The following is a 19,577-nucleotide window of genomic DNA, read 5'->3' as shown; positions in this document are numbered from 1 at the left end:
GATTAAGCGAGATGCAGTTAAAGCAAGGATATAAAGGCAGTTTGCAGTTATGATAGAAATCAAAACGTAAACGCAAACTGAAATATGATGATCGTACGATAAAATTGATTTACGTCTAAACGCCGATTCGGAAAGTGCAAAGCTTGAAACCCAATCGTATATATGCAGAAAGCAGTAAGCTTTTGAGGAGATTTGCAGTAAGGATAAGATGCTCAAAGTAAATGCAAACCGAGATTTAGAGTGGTTCGGTCAATCTTGACCTACTCCACTTTTGGCTTCCTCTACCGACGAGGTCACCGACGTCAACTAGAGGCCTTCCTTCAATAGGCGAAGGCCAACCACCCTTTTACAGTTTTACTCCTTTTGACGGGCTTAGAAGACAACCCTTACAGAATTTTCTCTCCTCTCTTTAAAGATAAGAACTTGGAAGAAAAGAGGGAGAAGAACTTTTGGCCTTTATAACAATTTTGAGCTCTAAGAATCACAGAATAAGATCAGGATTTCGGTGTGTGTATGTTGCCTTTCAGTGCTGAATGGGTGGGGTATTTATAGGCCCCAACCCAGTTTGAATTTGGAGCTTAAAACTGTTAATTCCCGAAATTCCGGGATCTGGCGGTTGCACCGCCTGGCAGAGCTCGAAGACTGAGCCTCTGGGCGGTGCCACCTCCTGTCAGGGGCGGTTGCACCTCCTGCCAGAGCTCGAAGACCGAGCTCAGGCGGTGCCACCTCATGACTGAGGCGGTTGCACCGCTCAACCAGAGCTCGAAGACCGAGCCCAAGCGGTGCCACCTCTGTCAGGGGCGGTTGCACCTCCTGCCAGAGCTCGAAGACTGAGCTCAGGCGGTGCCATCGCCTGACTAAGGCGGTTGAACCGCCTGGCAGAAATCAGGGTCCGAATGGGTTGATCCATTCGACCCAATTTGGGTTTTTTTAGGGGCCCAATTGCCCCAAGATTAAGTTAATGGGATCACCTCCCATTTCCAACTTAATCATTGTGCTAACTACGATTTTTCCTAAGATATTTACTACAACTTGCTCCGATGCGTAAATCGCTTCTTCCGTCGAGCTTCCGGCGAACTTCCGTCGATCATCCGATGAACCCTCGGTGATGCTCCTGCGGACTTCCGGCAAACTCCTGGACTTGCGACGATCCACTTGGCGAGTTCCGACGAGCTTCGTTGGCAATCTCATGGACTTCTCGGATTTGTTCCCGCAGAACCTCCAACGACTGTCCGAACTTCCATCGAACTCTCGAACTCCCAATGTGATCATTATCTTGACTCTGGCGCAACTCCTATTGCATATCTTATTTTCATTGTAGTTAATCCTGCACACTGAAAATAAAACTTCGATCGAGACAATTAATCCTAAGCAATTAACCAAGTTGTCTGGCATGTCATTGGTCCCTCGATGCTTCGTCCGATTCTTCGGCGCTTCGTTCGATTCTTCGGCACATCGTCCTTTCCTGCAGCCTATTGCCCAATCGGCCAGTTGACTACGCAACTCCGATATCCTTGGCACAATACCTGCTCTTCTTGGCCCGATGCCCGAGTCCATGGCCCGAAGCCTTCTGTCGATACGTCGACCGATCCACCGGCCCGACGTCCAATCTTCTGACATGTTCCTCCGGCACAACATGATTTTCCTACTTTAATTGTCTCATCCTGATCGAAGCATCCCGCGTCACTCAAAACGCAGATTAAATCATAAACATATATCAAGTAGTTTCATCATCAAAATACGAGATTCAACAATCTTCCCCTTTTTGATGATGACAACCACTTGATGACGGAGTTAAACTTAACTCCCGGAGTTTAAACAAACTCCCCCTATCAATATGCCATATTGATAGAATCTTGAATTCAAACTGAATTCAAGTCATTGCAATATTCATCATGAATACTTGCAACACGTCATCATAAACTTATGCATAACATCATACTTCTCCCCCTTTGTCATCAACAAAAAGGAGAAGTCCAACTATTCTTGTGTTTGGAATATTAGTTTGACTTATTGCATGAAAAACATAATATCAAGTTTTATCATCATGCAGTTTTGAAGCCAGAAAATTTAGCAAATGTTACATCATGCTTAGAACATTCAAGCTATCAAGTTTTAGATATGCAAGTTTTACAGCATACAAGATAGCACTTTTAGGACATACAAGCTAGCAATGTTACAACATTTTAGAACTTGCAAGCTAGCAATTTAGAGATGTTCAAGAAGGCAACTCTTGCTTCTTGAAATATGCAAGTTGCAAGCTAGCAAATTTTTGCTTCCTTTGCAATGTTTGAGCTCGCAATTTTGCTTCCATTGCAAGGTGTAAGTTTAGCATGTTTAATTTTCTTGAGATAGCAACTATTTGCTTCTCTTTATACTACAAGCCAGCAATTTTTACGATATGCAAGTTTTACTACATACAAGCTAGCAAAAATTTCGAAAGCAAATGCAAGATAGCTTTCTTGTGTAAGCTTATGATTCTTGCTTCCTATTGCAATGTGCAAGTTGCAAGTTTTGCTTCTTGAGATAGGCAATATAGCACTTTTACAATTTTTATTTGGCAAGCTTGTGATGTTCAAGATAACAAGCTCTTTATTCTCTTTTGAGAAGTGTCATTTTTGCTTTCTTTGCAAAGTGCAAGCTAGCAAAATGCCAAACTAGCAAGAGATAATGTTTTACATGAGGCAAGCAAACAATTTGGCAAGTGTTACATTTGCATCTTCTCTTTAGAGGAGTGTAATTTTTGCTTTCATCTTGAATTGTGTAAGTTAGCTAGTTTGCCTTTTTTCATGATGTCAACGCTAGAAATTCTTGCTCCCCCTTTGTCATTGTCAAAAAGAAGGGAAGACCCTTTTTTTTTTAATTTTCAGATTATGACAAAGGTAAGTATCAATTTTATTTGTGCATCATTATATATTCAAATTAAAACATACACAATTTTAAAAACCTTATTTTTCATGCACGATACCGAAAAATAAATCAATCATCATCATCATTAATGGGTATATCATACATGATACTCAAACATTAAAATTTTTAAGCATTTATCAACATGTTGATCATGATACCAAACATTCATCATTTAAAGCATTCATGATACATATCATATGCAATACATCATGTACATCATTGTCATAAGTATTGCATGCATTTTCAAATTCATGAATATTTCATCATTGCATGCATCATGCCAAATCATAAAATATACAATCATCATTAATGCATGATTCCTAATCATTTATTTTGCAACATGATGGTACCAAATTTGTTAAATTACATCCTACCATACATGATCGAAACTTCTTATTTGTATACATCAAAACAAATTAATGAATATTTAATGTATTCTTATCATCACATAAGGAATATCAAGAAGAATTATTAGGTGATGAGATAAACATTTCATGAATACAAGGAATTGCATAAAAATCATATCATAAGTGTTTCATGTATTCATATTATCACATGAAGCATACAAGACAACAATGCAAAGAAATCATGTCATGAAGAATATCAATGTGAAAATTCAGCAAAGATCACATGATACAATCGCAAAGCATGATATAATTATGCGATATATCATGAGATGATAATTTATCATATCAATGAAAGATATCAATGAGGTTCAATTGTTAGGATCAATTCGTGAATACCAAAGATATGATTTATGGTTCATTAAAATTCTTCTTAACATGTTCACGATCAAGATTCATATAATTCATAATAAAGCAAATTGATGTACAATCATCACAGAAGACATACAAGGCAAAGAAATCTTGTTATTTCTATATTATGAAATATATGATATCAAGGCTCATGATTTATTTGAAAAGATATAGCACAAAGAGCAACTTGAAACATTCTTATCAAGATCACATTTTAAAATATTCCAAGTATCAAGATATCAATATGACACTTCATTGGATTCTGAGAAATCAAAAGACAAGTTACACTTCATTTGAAGAATTCTTTTTTGATAAATGTAGGGAGCATAATGAACGATCTTGATTTATAAAGAACTTCATGTTATAATTATCAAGATCATGATTTTAATAATTATTTTCTTTAGCAAAGAATCACAAAAGCACTTTATTTTTGCATAAGAAATCTCATTGTATTGTTAGGATCAAGATATGTATGTGAAACAAATCTTTGCAAGTAAAAACACTATCATCCATATTTCAAGATGGAATTTATAAGCAGGAATCATTTCATCAAATCCATTTCAGAAAAATATTTTATAATAAATGTATGAGAAAATCCGATTGTTAGGATACCAATTGTTAAGCGAATCTGAAAATGAAATTAACACTTTCATGCATTCAGACAAGATTTTGCTATAGATTTTCAAGTTCAATCATGAAGATAAAACATGCTCATGATCATAAAAATTTTGTATCCAAAACACATAATTTCCAACATGTTATTAAGGCATGTAATAGTGTAAAATCATCATGGCAATTAAGTGATTTGAACATTGAATCAAGAAAGTCCAAAAAATAATCTTAACAAGTTCATGTATTCGAGCACATTTTTGCCATAGTTTTTCAAATACACTCATGAAAATAACACATGCTTATCATCATGTATAGCTTAAAATCTCATGCATAAAATTGTTAATCAAAATATCATTATGCATTTCTTTAAATCAAACATGATTTTTTTTAATCAAAATTGAGAAATAACAATGGAAATAAACGTAATACACATTATTACTTCTTAACCATGATTTCATATTTTCAATCAAGATCATTTTATTTGTTTATCATAAAATATGCATTATTATCATTTTCGAAATTACTTAGCATGATCATAATTTTTTTAAAACATGTAATTTTTAAGAAAATTAATTCTAAACTAAAAAAAAATACATCATGAAAGCATCAAGTAATTTCAAAATAAATTAGGGGGATTTCGATTACCTCATCATTGAAAGTGATTAAGGTGTAGTTTGCCACCTTGCCTTTCATGATTTTCTCCTCGTCTTTAGAGGAGCTCGATATTGTTTATTTTAGATTTTTATTTAATAAACTTAGCCTCTTCCTTCGTTCAAGTTTATTGTTTATTTTAGATTTTTATTTAATAAACTTATTAAGATTTAGTATTCGAAGTTCAAGTTCATCATTGTCCTCATCACTTGAGTCATCGCTCAAGTGGTATTCATTTGTCCGGAGTTCCAAATCCTTCCTGTTCTTTGGAAGGTGATTTTGTTCATCATGTGCATTGTGCACCATTTCATACGTCATCAACGAACCAATTAGTTCTTCAAGTGGTAAGTTGTTTAGGTTTTTAGCTTCTTGTATTGCAGTTACTTTTGAATCCTACTTCTTAGAAAGAGAACGCAAAATCTTATTTACGAGTTAAAATATGAAAAACATTTTTCAAAAGCTCTTAAACTATTGACGACATCCGTGAAACGGGTGTACATGTCGCCTATAGTCTCGCTTGGTTGCATTCGAAAAAGCTCAAAATCATGCAATAAAATGTTAACTTTCGAGTCTTTGACTCTACTAGTTCCCTCGTGCGTGATTTCAAGTGTTCGCCAAATGTCAAAAGCCGTTTCGCACATATAAATCCGATTGAACTCATTTTTGTTCAAAGCTCAAAATAAGGCATTCATAGCCTTTGCGTTTAAAGAAAAATACTTCTTCTCCAAATCCGACCATTCGTTCATTGGTTTAGAGGGAAGTTGAAAACCGTTTTCAATGATATTCCATAAATCCAAATTCATAGAAATCAAGAAAACTCTCATTCGAGTTTTCCAATAAATGTAATCCAATCCGTTAAACAACGGTGGACGAACAACCGATAAGCCCTCTTGAAAGCCATGAAGAGCCATTTCTCTCGGGTGTAAATCCGAAATAAGAAATACTGGGCTCTGATACCAATTGTTAGGATCAAAAGCACTAAGAGGGGGGGGTGAATTAGTGTAGTAGAAAACCTTCTACGATAAAAATCGCGTTCGTTCGATAAAAGTGATTTCGGTAGGAAAGCCGATTCGTAAATCATTTTAACTTTTGATTAAGCGAGATGCAGCAAAGATATAAGTGCAGTTTGCAGTTATGGTTCAAATCAGATAGTAGGCGTAAACTGAAATATGATATTCGTACAAAAAAACTGATTTACGTCTAAATGCTGATTCGTAAATCACTTGATTAAGCGAGATGCAGTTAAAGCAAGGATATAAAGGCAGTTTGTAGTTATGATAGAAATAAAAACATAAACACACACTGAAATATGATGATCATACGATAAAACTGATTTATGTCTAAACGCCGATTCGGAAAGTGCAAAGCTTGAAACCCGATCGTATATACGCAGAAAGCAGTAAGCTTTTGAGGAGATTTGCAGTAAGGATAAGATGCTCAAAGTAAATGTAAACCAAGATTTAGAGTGGTTCGGTCAATCTTGACCTACTCCACTTTTGGCTTCCTCCACCAACGAGGTCACCGACGTGAACTAGAGGCCTTCCTTCAATAGGCGAAGGCTAACCACCCTTTTACAGTTTCACTCCTTTTGACGGGCTTAGGAGACAACCCTTACAGAATTTTCTCTCCTCTCTTTAAAGATCAGAAGTTGGAAGTAAAGAGAGAGAAGAACTTTTGGCCTTTATAACAATTTTGAGCTCTAAGAATCACAGAATAAGATCAGGATTTCGGTGTGTGTATGTTTCCTTTCAATGCTGAATGGGTGGGGTATTTATAGGCCCCAACCCAGTTTGAATTTGGAGCTCAAAATTGTCAATTCCCGGAATTCTGGGATCTGGTGGTTGCACCGCCTGACTGGAGTGGTTGCACCGCCTGGCAGAGCTCGAAGATTGAGCCTCTGGGCGGTGCCACCTCCTGTCAAGGGCAGTTGCACCTCCTGCCAGAGCTCGAAGACCGAGCTCAAGCGGTGCCACCTCCTGACTGAGGCAGTTGCATCGCTCAGCCAAAGCTCGGAGACCGAGCCCAGGCGGTGCCACCTCTGTCAGGGGCGGTTGCACCTCTTGCTAGAGCTCGAAGACTGAGCTCAGGCGGTGCCACCGCTTAGCAGAAATCAGGGTCCGAATGGGTTGATCCATTCGGCCCAATTTGGGTTTTTTCAAGGGCCCAATTGCCCCAAGATTAAGTTAATGGGATCACCTCCCATTTCCAACTTAATCATTGTGCTAACTACGATTTTTCCTAAGATATTTACTGCAACTTGCTCCGGTGCGTCAATCGCTTCTTCCGGCGAGCTTCCGGCGAACTTCCGTCGATCATCCGATGAACCCTCGGTGATGCTCCTGCAGACTTCCGGCAAACTCCTAGACTTGCGACGATCCACTTGGCGAGTTCCAACGAGCTTCTTTGGCAAGCTCATGGACTTCTCGGATTTGTTCCCGCAGAACCTTCGACGACTGTCCGAACTTCCGTCGAACTCTCGAACTCCCAACGTGATCATTATCTTGACTCCGGCACAACTCCTATTGCATATCTTATTTTCATCGTAGTTAATCCTGCATACTTAAAACAAAACTTCAATCGAGACAATTAATCCTAAGCAATTAACCAAGTTGTCTGGCATGTCATTGGTCCCTCGACGCTTCGTCCGATTCTTCTGTGCATCGTCCTTTCCTGCAACCTATTGCCCAATCGGCCAGTTGACTCCGCAACTCCGATATCCTTGGCACAATACCTGCTCTTCTTGGCCCGATGCCCAAGTCCACGGCCCGAAGCCTTCTGTCGATACGTCGATTGATCCACCGGCCCGACGTCCAATCTTCTGACATGTTCCTCTGGCACAACATGATTTTCCTGCTTTAATTGTCTCATCCTGATCGAAGCATCCTGCATCACTCAAAATGTAGATTAAATCATAAACATATATCAAGTAGTTTCATCATCAAAATACGAGATTCAACACCATCCAAATCTAGATCCCTAGATTGAGAAAAAAATTTTATGATATATGGTACATCCAAATGAAGATTCTTCTAAACTCTCAAGATGTATAGGAGTTTGAGAAGATAGATTTGTTAAACTATGTCCAAGGAGCAATAAATGTAGAAGCAAGAAAATAACTCAAAGATAGAAGAAAGAAGGAGAAAATGACTTTGATCATAATCTTCTAAGGGCTTGATAATACAATATTTGAGATCATCGCTCTAGTAAATACTTTAGAAGAGGCTTGAGAAATGCTTCAAAAAGCATTTGGTTGTATGGATAAAGTAAAAAAGCTTTGCTTATAAGTTTTATGAGTTGAGTTTGAAAAATTACAAGAAGGTATTTCTGAATCTATTTTTGAAATACCTTGCTGTAATAGAAAAAATAAGTGATCAAAGAGTAATAGAAAAGAATACTAAGATTTCTAGATTCAAAGTTTGATTTTATTACTATAGCGAATAAAGAGTCTAAAGATTTGAAACAAATATATGTAGAATAACTAATAGGTTCTCTTCAAGTTCATGAACAAAAACTTAAAAAAAGAGGAGAAGAAAAATCTATAGAAAAAGCACTACAAACTATGCTTACTCTTAAAAACAAAGATGAATCAAAATCTCAAAGAGAAAAAAGTCGTGGACAAAGAGGTAGAGGTGGCGGATATAAAACTAATAAAAAATCTTAAAATAATGAAGGTAATAGAGAAAATTATAACCAAAGAGGCCGAGGTTATAGTCGAGGACGTGGACGTGGTAGAAATTTTAAAAGGTCTAAAATTTAATGCTATGTTTGCAAAAAGGTATAGACACTATTCCTTTGAATGTTATTATAATTTTAACAATCAAGATGATGAGGCAAATTTTGTTAAAAAAGAAAAGAATGAAGATACAGGTTTTGCTAATAACTTATAATAATTTGAAGGGAGATTAGTTTACGACACAATATCTAGATACAGGAGCTTCAAATCACATATGTAGCACCAAAGAACTCTTTTCAGAAATGGATACGAGTTATTTCCGGAACATTACATTTAGTGATATATCTCAAAGACTAATAAGAGACAAAGGTAAAATTTTTCTTGGACTTAATAATGGTAAAATTTATGTATTTCAGATTTTTATTATGTTCCTGATATAAAAAATAATATTATGAGCTTGGGGTAACTACTTGAAAAATGTTATGATATTGAGATAAAATATATGACTCTTTTAATTTGTGATAATAATAAAACATTAATCTCACGTGTGAAAATGACAAAGAATAAAAGGTTTCCTCTGCATTTATGCATATTTGATTGGTCGTATTATTTTAAAACTAATATTGAGGATATTTTTATATTAAGGCATCTTAGATATGCTCACTTAAATTTTGAGACTTTGAAACTTCTAGAAAAATATAATATTGTGACAAGAATACCAAGAATTGATTGTTCTTCCAAATTATATGAAGTATATATCATTAGCAAGCAAGAAAGAAAGTCTTTCAAATTTAGAAGAACAAAAGAATGGCATCGACTTGATTTGATACACTTAGATGTTTGTAACCTATCAATCTAGTATCACTTGAAGGAAGCTTGTATTTTCTTACCTTTACTGATGATCATAATGACAAAACTTGAGTTTACATGTTAAAGAAAAATAAAGAAGTTTTAAGCAAATTCAAACAATTTAAGAATTTGGTTAAAAGTGAAAGTGGTTGTAAGATTAAATATTTAAAAATAAATAGGGATGGTGAATATTAAATAAATTTGAAAGTTTTTATAGAAATAATATAATTTTATATTAATTTATCATGTCATATACACCTTAAGAAAATAATATCTTAGAAAGAAAAAATAGAACTATAGTTAATATGGTCCGATGCATGTTAAAGGAAAGAAGAATTCCTAAAGAATTTTGCTTGTGCAGTTTATTTGCTTAAAAAAATTTCGACAATGAGAATTGGTAATATTACACTAGAAGAAGTATGAAGCTTACAGAAATCAAGAGTTAATCATTTGAGAATTTTTTGGAAGTGTTATATTTGCTAAGATACCAGAAGAAAAAAGAATAAAACTTAAGAATAAAAATTAAAAATGCATCTTGTTAGGTTATGCTAAGAATTCCAGTGGTTATAAACTCTACAATCCTATCGAAAACAAAGTTGTAATGCCAAGGTTTGTTGAGTTTGAGGAACAATAGATTTGGAACCAGAAAAGTGATGAGCAACATAAGAAAACTATATCTTCAGAAGAGGATGATATAATACAAGTAAGCATCGAAAAGTCTTTACTTGAATCATCACCTAGATTGGCTAGGTCACATGATTCAAGAAGTCTAATTGTAAGGATAAGAATAATTCAGGAGTTATATGATGTTACTTGAAAGGTCGATACTAACAATGAAGAGCGTTTTTTATTTTATCTTTTTGTACGATATAATCCATCAACCTTCAAATAAGTTTGTAGAGAAGAAAAATAACGACAAACTATGAACAAGAAGATTCGTGTTATTAAGCAATTGGTGTAAAGTGGATTTTCAAAATAAAAAGAAATGCAAGAGGAGGTATAGAAATACAAAGCATGATTGGTTACAGATGATTACAAACAATAATATGTGATTGACTATGAAGAAGTATTTAAACCAATTACTCGATTGGAGATAATAAGATTACTTATTTTTCTAGCAGCTCAAATGAAAAGAAAAATTTTATAAATGGATGTCAAATCAATATTTTTTAATAGAGTTCTTGAAGAAGAGATATATGTTCAATAACCTCCTGGTTTTAATATTCATGAATAAGAATATAAGGTATACAAGTTAAAAAAAAGTGTTTTTTGTGCTTAAACAAGCCTAAGAGCATGGAATTCTTGGATATATACTTATTTTATTTAAAATAATTTTCCTAAATATCCATATGAACATGCTTATGTACATGATTTAATTTTTATAAGCAATAATATCTTCATGATTAAAGACTTTAAGCACTTTATGATGAAGAAGTTTGAGATAATCGACTTGGGCCTAATGATTTATTTCCTCGATATTGAAGTTGTACAACATAATGAAAGAATTTTAAATTATGCAAAGGAGGTTCTAAAAATATTTTTCATTAAAGATTGTCACTCTACAGATATACATATGGAATATGGTACCAAGTTAACTAACAAAGGTGAAAGTAAATATATTAATCTAATTTATTATAAAAAATTAATATTATTAATACAGAGATATGAGATGATAGACTCAACCACTTTTCAAAGGCATAATAAAGAGAGATTATGCTAGTCGTGTTCCTTAAGACTCCTCCTTCGCCCCACACGACAATGTTAATCAATGTCCTCATCGAGTTTGCTGTCCTCTCCCAAATTGTGGTAATTATCTCCTGGAATCTCCTATTTCTGCTCACTTATTTGTATCACATATATGTGATTATTTCTGAAGTGTTGGTCCGCTCATCTTTTTGTTGCTTTACTGGAGTCTATACGGTATACTAAGTGTAATCAAATTATAACATTATGGTAAGTTCATTTAGCTGCTTGTTCTTCGTGTCTAACTTGTGTAATTAAAGAACCATAATTACGGTATTGTTCATTGTAATTTCGCTTCTATAGATAATTAAACATTGATTTAGCCTAATAGTCTTTTCTAGCGAAGAACACTTTTACTGGACATCTGTGGTTAAAATTGGGAGTCAGTTTAATCAAAATTGTAATTGAAGAGTATACAGAGTCAATTGTGCAAATGAGTCTTTATGTTCGTTACAATTCTTTGAGATAACCACAAACAGATTATAACACTTTGTTCCCTTTATAGAAGATCAAGGCTCCATCCCTTTCCAAATTTTCAGTAGTGATCCGGCCTCAAAAGAACTACCCTAAGCAATGAATCCCGTATACCCCACCACATTACGCAGTTCTAAAGGAAAGCTATGAGAAAACCCTCGGGTTCAAGAAATCCCCTTTCTCCATGCGAGGCATGTGATGGGAATATAAAAAGGAATAACCTTTGTATATGAACAAATACTAAAAGACTATAATATACAGCGGAATTAAATAGAAACGCAATCAAACAGAATACCAAGATATACATGGAAAACCCCTTCAATGTGAAGGGTAAAAACCACGGGGCAAACTAGAGATAATCCACTATGAGAATAATGAATATACAAATCTCAATCTCTTGCTCTAAACCCTAGCAACAACCACAAGAGAATAACTGGGATACAAGGATCACGTCACTGCCCACAATATCTAAAACCTCCCCAAGTAATCACAGCAAGAGTCTACTGTAGATTTGATCTAACTTGCTAGATGATTGAGAAAAGTCTCTCTGCGTTATCCTTGTATTATTCTCTTTCTTTCTCTTCCTTTTCTGCCTTGTTCTCTTTTTCTCTTTAGAATCCCATCAAAGATCTGCCTCGTTGCTGCCTTTTTTTATAGTCTTTTTCTACTTCTAAAACGCAGTCATCACATCCCCTAATCTTAATTAGGGTTATATTAAGAGGGGGTGTGGGCTATGGACTGTCCTAGCCCACATGGGCTGAATATGGACTATCAGCCCAACAGCATGAACAATGTACAATCTGTATGGGAGAAGAAATTTCAGCAAGCATGGATCCCAAGTTGGTGAGGGATCCCAAGTTGTAGCGACTGTAGAAGAGTAGTGCAGCGAATTGATTTGCGTGCTGGTACGCCAGGTGGTTGTCGATATGCCTCAACTCCAGCAAAGATATGAACGGCGTTCCCAAACCAATGTTGGCCAGGCATATCGACAGGGAGTCGGACAGGGACGGGACGGGGCAGCGGACACCGACATAGAGATGGAATAGCAGTGGAGGGGCGACGGAGTCCCTAATGGCTTGGCCTCCGTTCGCATGACATATGTCTGTTACGGCGAAAGGAACTATCGAGCTATCGACTAATTATATAAGTCCAATATGAATGTGATGATTAAAAAAGCTTTTATCATTACCCATTTTTTCAGAATAAAAAGGTTATGAATTCGGTCTTAAGAAAAAATTATTATTATTTTTTTCTCGATTATAATAATCTTAGACCTCACTATATAAAGATTCCTCAAGTATATTTTTTGAGATCTAAATTCTGTTTGACCTCCAACTCCTAAACTAATTTAAGAATCAGAAGGTTTTATCAGTCACACCATCAATGTAATTTTATAATGGTTGGATTAAGATCATGGTTGGTTATGAATGGTTATTTCATGTAGAACAATCAAAATCTAAATTAATAATATGTAATCTAGTAATATATTGTTGAGAGAAAAAAAAAAAAGAGAAAATTGGGAGAGAAGACAAAAAGAGGAGCAGCAGCGTAGGAGACTGAGTGTAAGAGAAAGAACGGAAGAAAAGAGAAGGAATACAGAATAAAAGAATCAAATATATTTGGAAATCTGTGGTCATCATCAATAGATTGCAATTCAAATGGAGTCACCATGAGAACGCAACACCAGAGAGAGATCCATGGTGACAAGCAAAAGTACCTGGTTCACCATTCACCAGAATCACTGCTGCCAACCAATATATATATATATATATATATATATATATATATAGAGAGAGAGAGAGAGAGAGAGGAGTTGTTGTTACTTGATGTCCAATTCATGACTTTGATATAATGTAGAGAGGGTTGGAGTCAGAATAGAGTTTGACATGACTTTATTTTTTTGGTAGAGTCTTTCAATATTTGTTTTACTGAAAAGATTTGATATAGAGTAGATGGATAATTTGGATCAATCTTACCACTAAATTGGAGCAATATTGATGGGTTGGGATGTCATCCTCTTACCACTAAATTGGAGTCATATTAAAAGGGTTTATTTCTTTTATAAATATTATATATATATTTAGATTTTAAGAGAGAGAACGAGATGTGAAGAATATATATATATATAAAAGAGATGACATGGAGTGACAAGTGAACGTTTGCATTTTATATGATTTTGTTTTCTGTTCAGAGTATCTTAATATTTGTTTTGGCTAGAAAGATTTGATATAAAGTGGATTGATAACTTGGATCAGTCTTATCCTTAAATTGGAGCAGTATTAAAGAGGTTATAATATCATCATCTTGAGAGCCGTATTGAAAGGATTTATTTTTTCTATAGATATTCTATATATCTCTAGGAGGGAGAATAAGATGTGAAGAATACTTTCATTCTTCCTAAGAGAAAGATATAAATTATTTGATATTTATGAAAAAAGATATATAAGGAGAGTTGTGCTTGAATAAAGATGACCTAAGTCTTTATTGATCTTATATAATTAAAATTTTATTTTTTTCTATAGAGGTAGACTAATGTTGTCAAATCATTTTAAATAAAAAAATTGATGATAACAGATTTATTAGAAAAAATCTGAACTACCATATAATAATTCTAAAACGATTAAGAAAGATGAGTACCACTATATCATTATCTATAGTATTTCGAATCTCAGCTAATTCAAGGAAGAGAAACTAACAATGAACAAATACCAACAAAAACAATGTTAAACAAATATTGCAACGGTTCCTTTTCATAGTGAGCTCTCAAACACACCAAAGACATCCCACTAATTGATTATTACATCGCAAATCTCAAGAGTTTGAACCATAAACGATTTAATTTATTACCTCGATGCATAACCAAATTCAATTTACTCGTAGGCATCTGAAAATTTTTTAATGTAATCTTTAAAAACATTTGTATAACAAAACATAAGTGGATATATTTCATTTTAATGCAAAGATTATCATTCACTAATGATGAATCAGTATAAGTATAACTAAGCTTTCACATCTAAAATTCATCGATAGTCATAACTATAACAAAGGGCATATATCTAATGGCTATAACTATATTATATCCCATAACAAGAATCATGAGATATAATATATAACCCAATAAGAAACTAGTTTAAGAACTTAAGGAATATATAACCCCAATCGATAAGATCCAAATTAAAACTAACTAATTGAACAATTAATCATCATTTAAATTAACATATTGATTCATAATAACTCCTTATGTATCATTTGAAATATGTCCAACAATATAGCATTCGAAAATATAATAATAAAATATTTTAAATATTTTAAACAAATGTAATATTGACAAGCTTATTTTCAAAGTCAATTTAACATTTGCAAATCACATAACTTCATTATTAACAAATATATATTATTAAATTGGAAAACAAGTTAGACAAAATCATTCCATACTTACGTTAATCGTAGATTATTATAACTGATATAGTGATCGACATTTTCTTCTTTTCCTAAATCATTCGAATAATATAAACCAATCCAATAAACAATCATAATATTTTCTTTTTTAATCTGAGAATGACTATTTTTTATCTAAGATCACAACATACTCAATGATCTTAGATTAATTAATCTATAGTCCTATTTACTCTCTAATTGGTAGGGAGTGAAAGGAATTCAAAATCATATATTACTCTCTTGATATAAAAACATCATCCTTATTAAATCTCACACCGTTTGTTTTTCTTTTTCTTTTCTCCCTATGCCAAAGCCACCCCTCGCTTCCTCTGTGTCCAATCCACACACAATAGTCAAATTATAATATCTATTCTATCATTTTGAAAGTAATGTGTTTGTTCCTTTAAACTCAATATAGTATATTTTTAGACTATATCTTAGTACAGAAACTCGGTTGTATGTTCTCTTCTTTTTCTAATATTTTTCTACTTTAAAACAATGAGCCAACGATGTTATGATTATGCAAACATCAAATAGAAGAAGACCCTAATTACATAGAAATTGATCAATACCTCTCTTCAAATCTAAAATACCATATAAATAAAAAAAACAGAGTGATGACATACCTTCTCCCCATCTACGGTAAAGTCTTGGATCATCCACACTAGAAATTTTAGGATTAAAATCTAAACAATCGTCAAAAGATTAAATGTCATTGCACCCAGAACCAATCATACATATGATCAATCATATGAAAATAAGTATGCCTCCATGCATCTTTGAGGAAGAGAATACTATAAAAGGTCCAAAATCCCATCACATATCCTAATACCATGCTGATATAGAACCATAGCCACTCAGGAATCTCCTTCTTGTACTCTTGTATAATATTTTGAGTTGTTTTATTATTAAAACAACTTTTGGAAGTTGGTGGTCCACATAAGTCGGCATTGCCCATGTAAATGGATGGATCATTGAGTGTTTGGAGTTGATAACCAGTTGGTATCCTTCCCGAAAGATTATTATATGATAAATTCAAGTAGCTCAAGGAATATAAAACAGATAAGCTCTCAGGAATGCTACCAGAAAGATCATTTATTGATAGATCAAGGGATTCTAATGATTTCATTCCTCCTATCTCCCAAGGGATTTTACCTTGTAAATGATTTCTTGACAAATTCAAATTATTGAGTTCTGCAAGGTCTCCAACTCCTTTTGGTATCTCTCCGGTTAGACTATTATTTGAAAGATCCAAACTTTTCATAAGTTTTATGCTGCATCTTAAATAATGAAGATCTTGTCCCTTCGTAAAGATATCTAATTCATTAGAACAAAAACCATAATATTGTGATGTCGATCTCATGCTACTTAAATTACCAATGTTGTGAGGTATTGATCCAGAGAAATTATTATTTGCAAGATCCAATATTTGAAGCTGTTCAAATCGAGCAAGTTGGCAGGGAATAACTCCAGAAAACATATTTGAACGTAGACGAAGTACTTGCAGTTGTCGTAGATTTTCTCCCATCCATAGCGTTATACTTCCGACAAGATTATTTTGAGTCAGATCAAGAAACCATAAATTTGTACAATTTTTCAATGACAAAGGAACCTCACCCGAAAAACTGTTATTTTTTAGTTGCAAAAGTGAAAGCCCATTTAAAAACCCGATCGTGTATGGAATTTCACTCGACAAGTGGTTGTTGCTCAAATCTAAGAACCGAAGATTTTGTAATGATTTTCCCAGACAATAAGGGATCTCACCAAGTAATTTGTTGTTCGAAAGGTCAAGGTATACGAGACCACCTGTCCATTGGCAGATTGACGAAGATAAGCCACCATCAAGCATGTTATTTGAGAGTACCACTGATTGAACATAGGGCCATATCGGCAATTGCCCTGTAAAGGAATTATTGAAGAGAGATAGAATATCCAGTGTAGACGGTAGCATCGGAGGCAATGGACCTTCAAATCTGTTGGAATCCAAATCTAATATTTCCAACTTTGTGAACTTTAAAGAAGATGGCAGCTTCCCTCCTATTTGGTTGTTGGAAAGGAATAAATATGTGATGGTAGAAGATGAAATATTCCAAAACCAAGCGGGCATTGTCCCTGCAATTTTACAATAATCCATGGATAACCCTTGGATCTGTGTTTGGAACTGCAACCAATCTGGAAATTGAGGTCCCAACTGACAATTGGTTAAATCTACTACTCTGAGTTGGAAAGGAGGGACCCAACTCTGGCCAATTGATATGGTGATGGAGTTGTCAGACAAGTCTAATACTTGCAATCTGGTAAGATTCTCAAAATGAACTTCTGAAATGATACCTCCCAGAGAATTTCCACGGAGATACAATTCAGTGAGATTAGAGAACTTACCAACGGAGGAAGGCATGGAACCGTTGAATAAATTGTTTCGGAGATCCAAAATGATGAGATTCGTCATTTGCTCCAGCCAACCGCTCAAATTTCCTGCCAATTGGTTCAACGGCATATGTAATTCTTTCAGTCTACGGAGATCAACTATGGATCTCGGTACGGTACCCTCGAGTTGATTGACTCCTAGATTAAGAAAAGTAAGAGAGCTCAAGTCTCCAATTGCATCAGGAATAACGCCATATAACCCAGAATAATAGAGATCAAGATGGGTAAGACTACTAATATTCCACAACCATTTGGGTAAGGTGGAGCTGAAATTATTATTGGAGAGATCAAGGACGGTAAGAGAGGAGCTGAAGTTGACGTGGACAACAGAAACCGGGATGCTATTAAGACCACCGTAAGTCATGTTTAACACCTGGAGGGACGGCAGCATGTTCACCGACGAGAACCAATCTGGGACATCGGTTAGCTTCAACCCGCTCAAGTCCAGGTGCTTCAGGGAGGTAAGATGGGAGAGCCAGTCGAGGTTGTCAACAAGGGATGAAAAATCTAAAGCATCGCTTAGATCAAGATGGGTAAGACTACTAATATTCCACAACCATTTGGGTAAGGTGGAGTCGAAATTATTATAGGAGAGATCAAGCACAGCAAGAGAGGAGGTGAAATTGACGTGGGCAACAGAAGCTGGGATGGTATTGAGACCAACGGAAGACATAGTTAACACTTGGAGGGATGGCAGCATGTTCACCGATGAGAACCAATCTGGGACATTGGTTAGAACTAACCGGCTCAAGTCCAGGTGCTTCAGGGAGGTAAGATGGGAGAGCCAGTCGAGTTTGTCGACGGGATATCCGTCGCCATAATAATCGAAGTATAAAGCATCGCTTAGATCAAGAACGTAGAGGCTCGAAAGGTTCCCCAGCCGAGCCGGTATTCCTCCCATGAAATATGTAGAAGATAGATTGAGGTATCTCAGTTTCTTGAAGGAGCCGATGAATTCCGGCATGCGGATTCCGCTGAAATCATTGAAGCTAAGATCCAAGTGCTCCAGATGTGATAAAGCAAGCAATGACGAGTTCATCCTCTCACCGCGTAATGCCCAATCATATGTAATATTTGTGTTTCGGAGGTCCAGCATGACGACGTGGCCAGTGGTGGCACCACAGATGACCCCCTCCCATGCGCAGCAGTCTTGGCCTACCCAAGAAGATAGCCGGTTATGGGTGTCGTGGATGCCGGCTTTGAAGTCCAAAAGTGCCTCCCTCTCCATGCTGAAACACCCACTTGTCACCGTGGCCCGGTGGAGGAGGAGGGCCAAGAGGCACAACGACAATGATGATAAGAAGCGTAAAGGGAAACCCATGGCGCGCAGTTTGATCTCCCTCCCTCTCTACCTACTCCTAGCCGCCACAATCAGAAGAACAGGACGAAGGTGGAGGTGCATGCTACGCTATGCCAAATCACAAAGTTATAAGCCAACTGATGCACACAATTTCTTCCATTCCATGGTGCTCAAACTTTGACTTGTCTGACATTCCAAGGATTCTTTTTCTACTTACCGGTCTATACGTTCGCTGGCCAAGAAGACTTTGACTTGCGGTAAATTAGACTTTAGATTAGAGTTCTAAATAGAAAAATTAATTTTTAGTAAATTAGAATTTATTTCTGTATATATATATATATATATATATATATATTAGTATTACTTTTTATTCTTCTGTAGGTTGGTCATCTTCTTCTTATGAACATAAGGATGCGCCAAACAAACTACAATTTGACTTGCGATTAACATCTATCATTTTCTCTTCTTCTTTCAAGTGAATATTAGCTCTCTCAAATCTTAAGCAGCACATCAAGCATAATTTAGTGTATAATCTTAACGAAACTTGCATGCGATGGTTGAAGCTTGGATTGTCATAATGACAATTTTAGGACAGAAAGTGCCTCATCCGCAGCGTAATATGTTTTCTAGAAAAGACGTAAAATAATATCATGGACGAGCGTGCTTCATACGGAAAGATATACCAAAGAAGGTTAGTTGGGATAGCTACACAACTCGATCGGGTAACGAACCACTTAGGTGAGTG

At 35.3% G+C, this 19,577-nt stretch overlaps 1 protein-coding gene across 1 annotated transcript; it reads right to left on the bottom strand.

The window, feature by feature from the left end:
- Window positions 1-12,410: 12,410 nt before the first annotated feature.
- On the bottom strand, window positions 12,411-18,853 carry LOC135671404 (receptor-like protein EIX1). Its single transcript, XM_065179508.1, has 3 exons — window positions 16,483-18,853; window positions 15,732-15,791; window positions 12,411-12,802 (listed from the first exon to the last, which is right to left on the bottom strand). The coding sequence occupies exons 1-3, from the start codon at window positions 18,851-18,853 to the stop codon at window positions 12,411-12,413; spliced, it is 2,823 nt and encodes a 940-aa protein (XP_065035580.1).
- Window positions 18,854-19,577: the final 724 nt, after the last annotated feature.

This window comes from Musa acuminata, unplaced genomic scaffold, assembly GCF_036884655.1.
Source record: "Musa acuminata AAA Group cultivar baxijiao unplaced genomic scaffold, Cavendish_Baxijiao_AAA HiC_scaffold_1139, whole genome shotgun sequence".
NCBI classification, from domain to species: Eukaryota; Viridiplantae; Streptophyta; class Magnoliopsida; order Zingiberales; family Musaceae; genus Musa; species Musa acuminata.
Note: the sequence above shows the minus strand (reverse complement) of the source record. Positions and strands in the feature narration are given on the sequence as shown.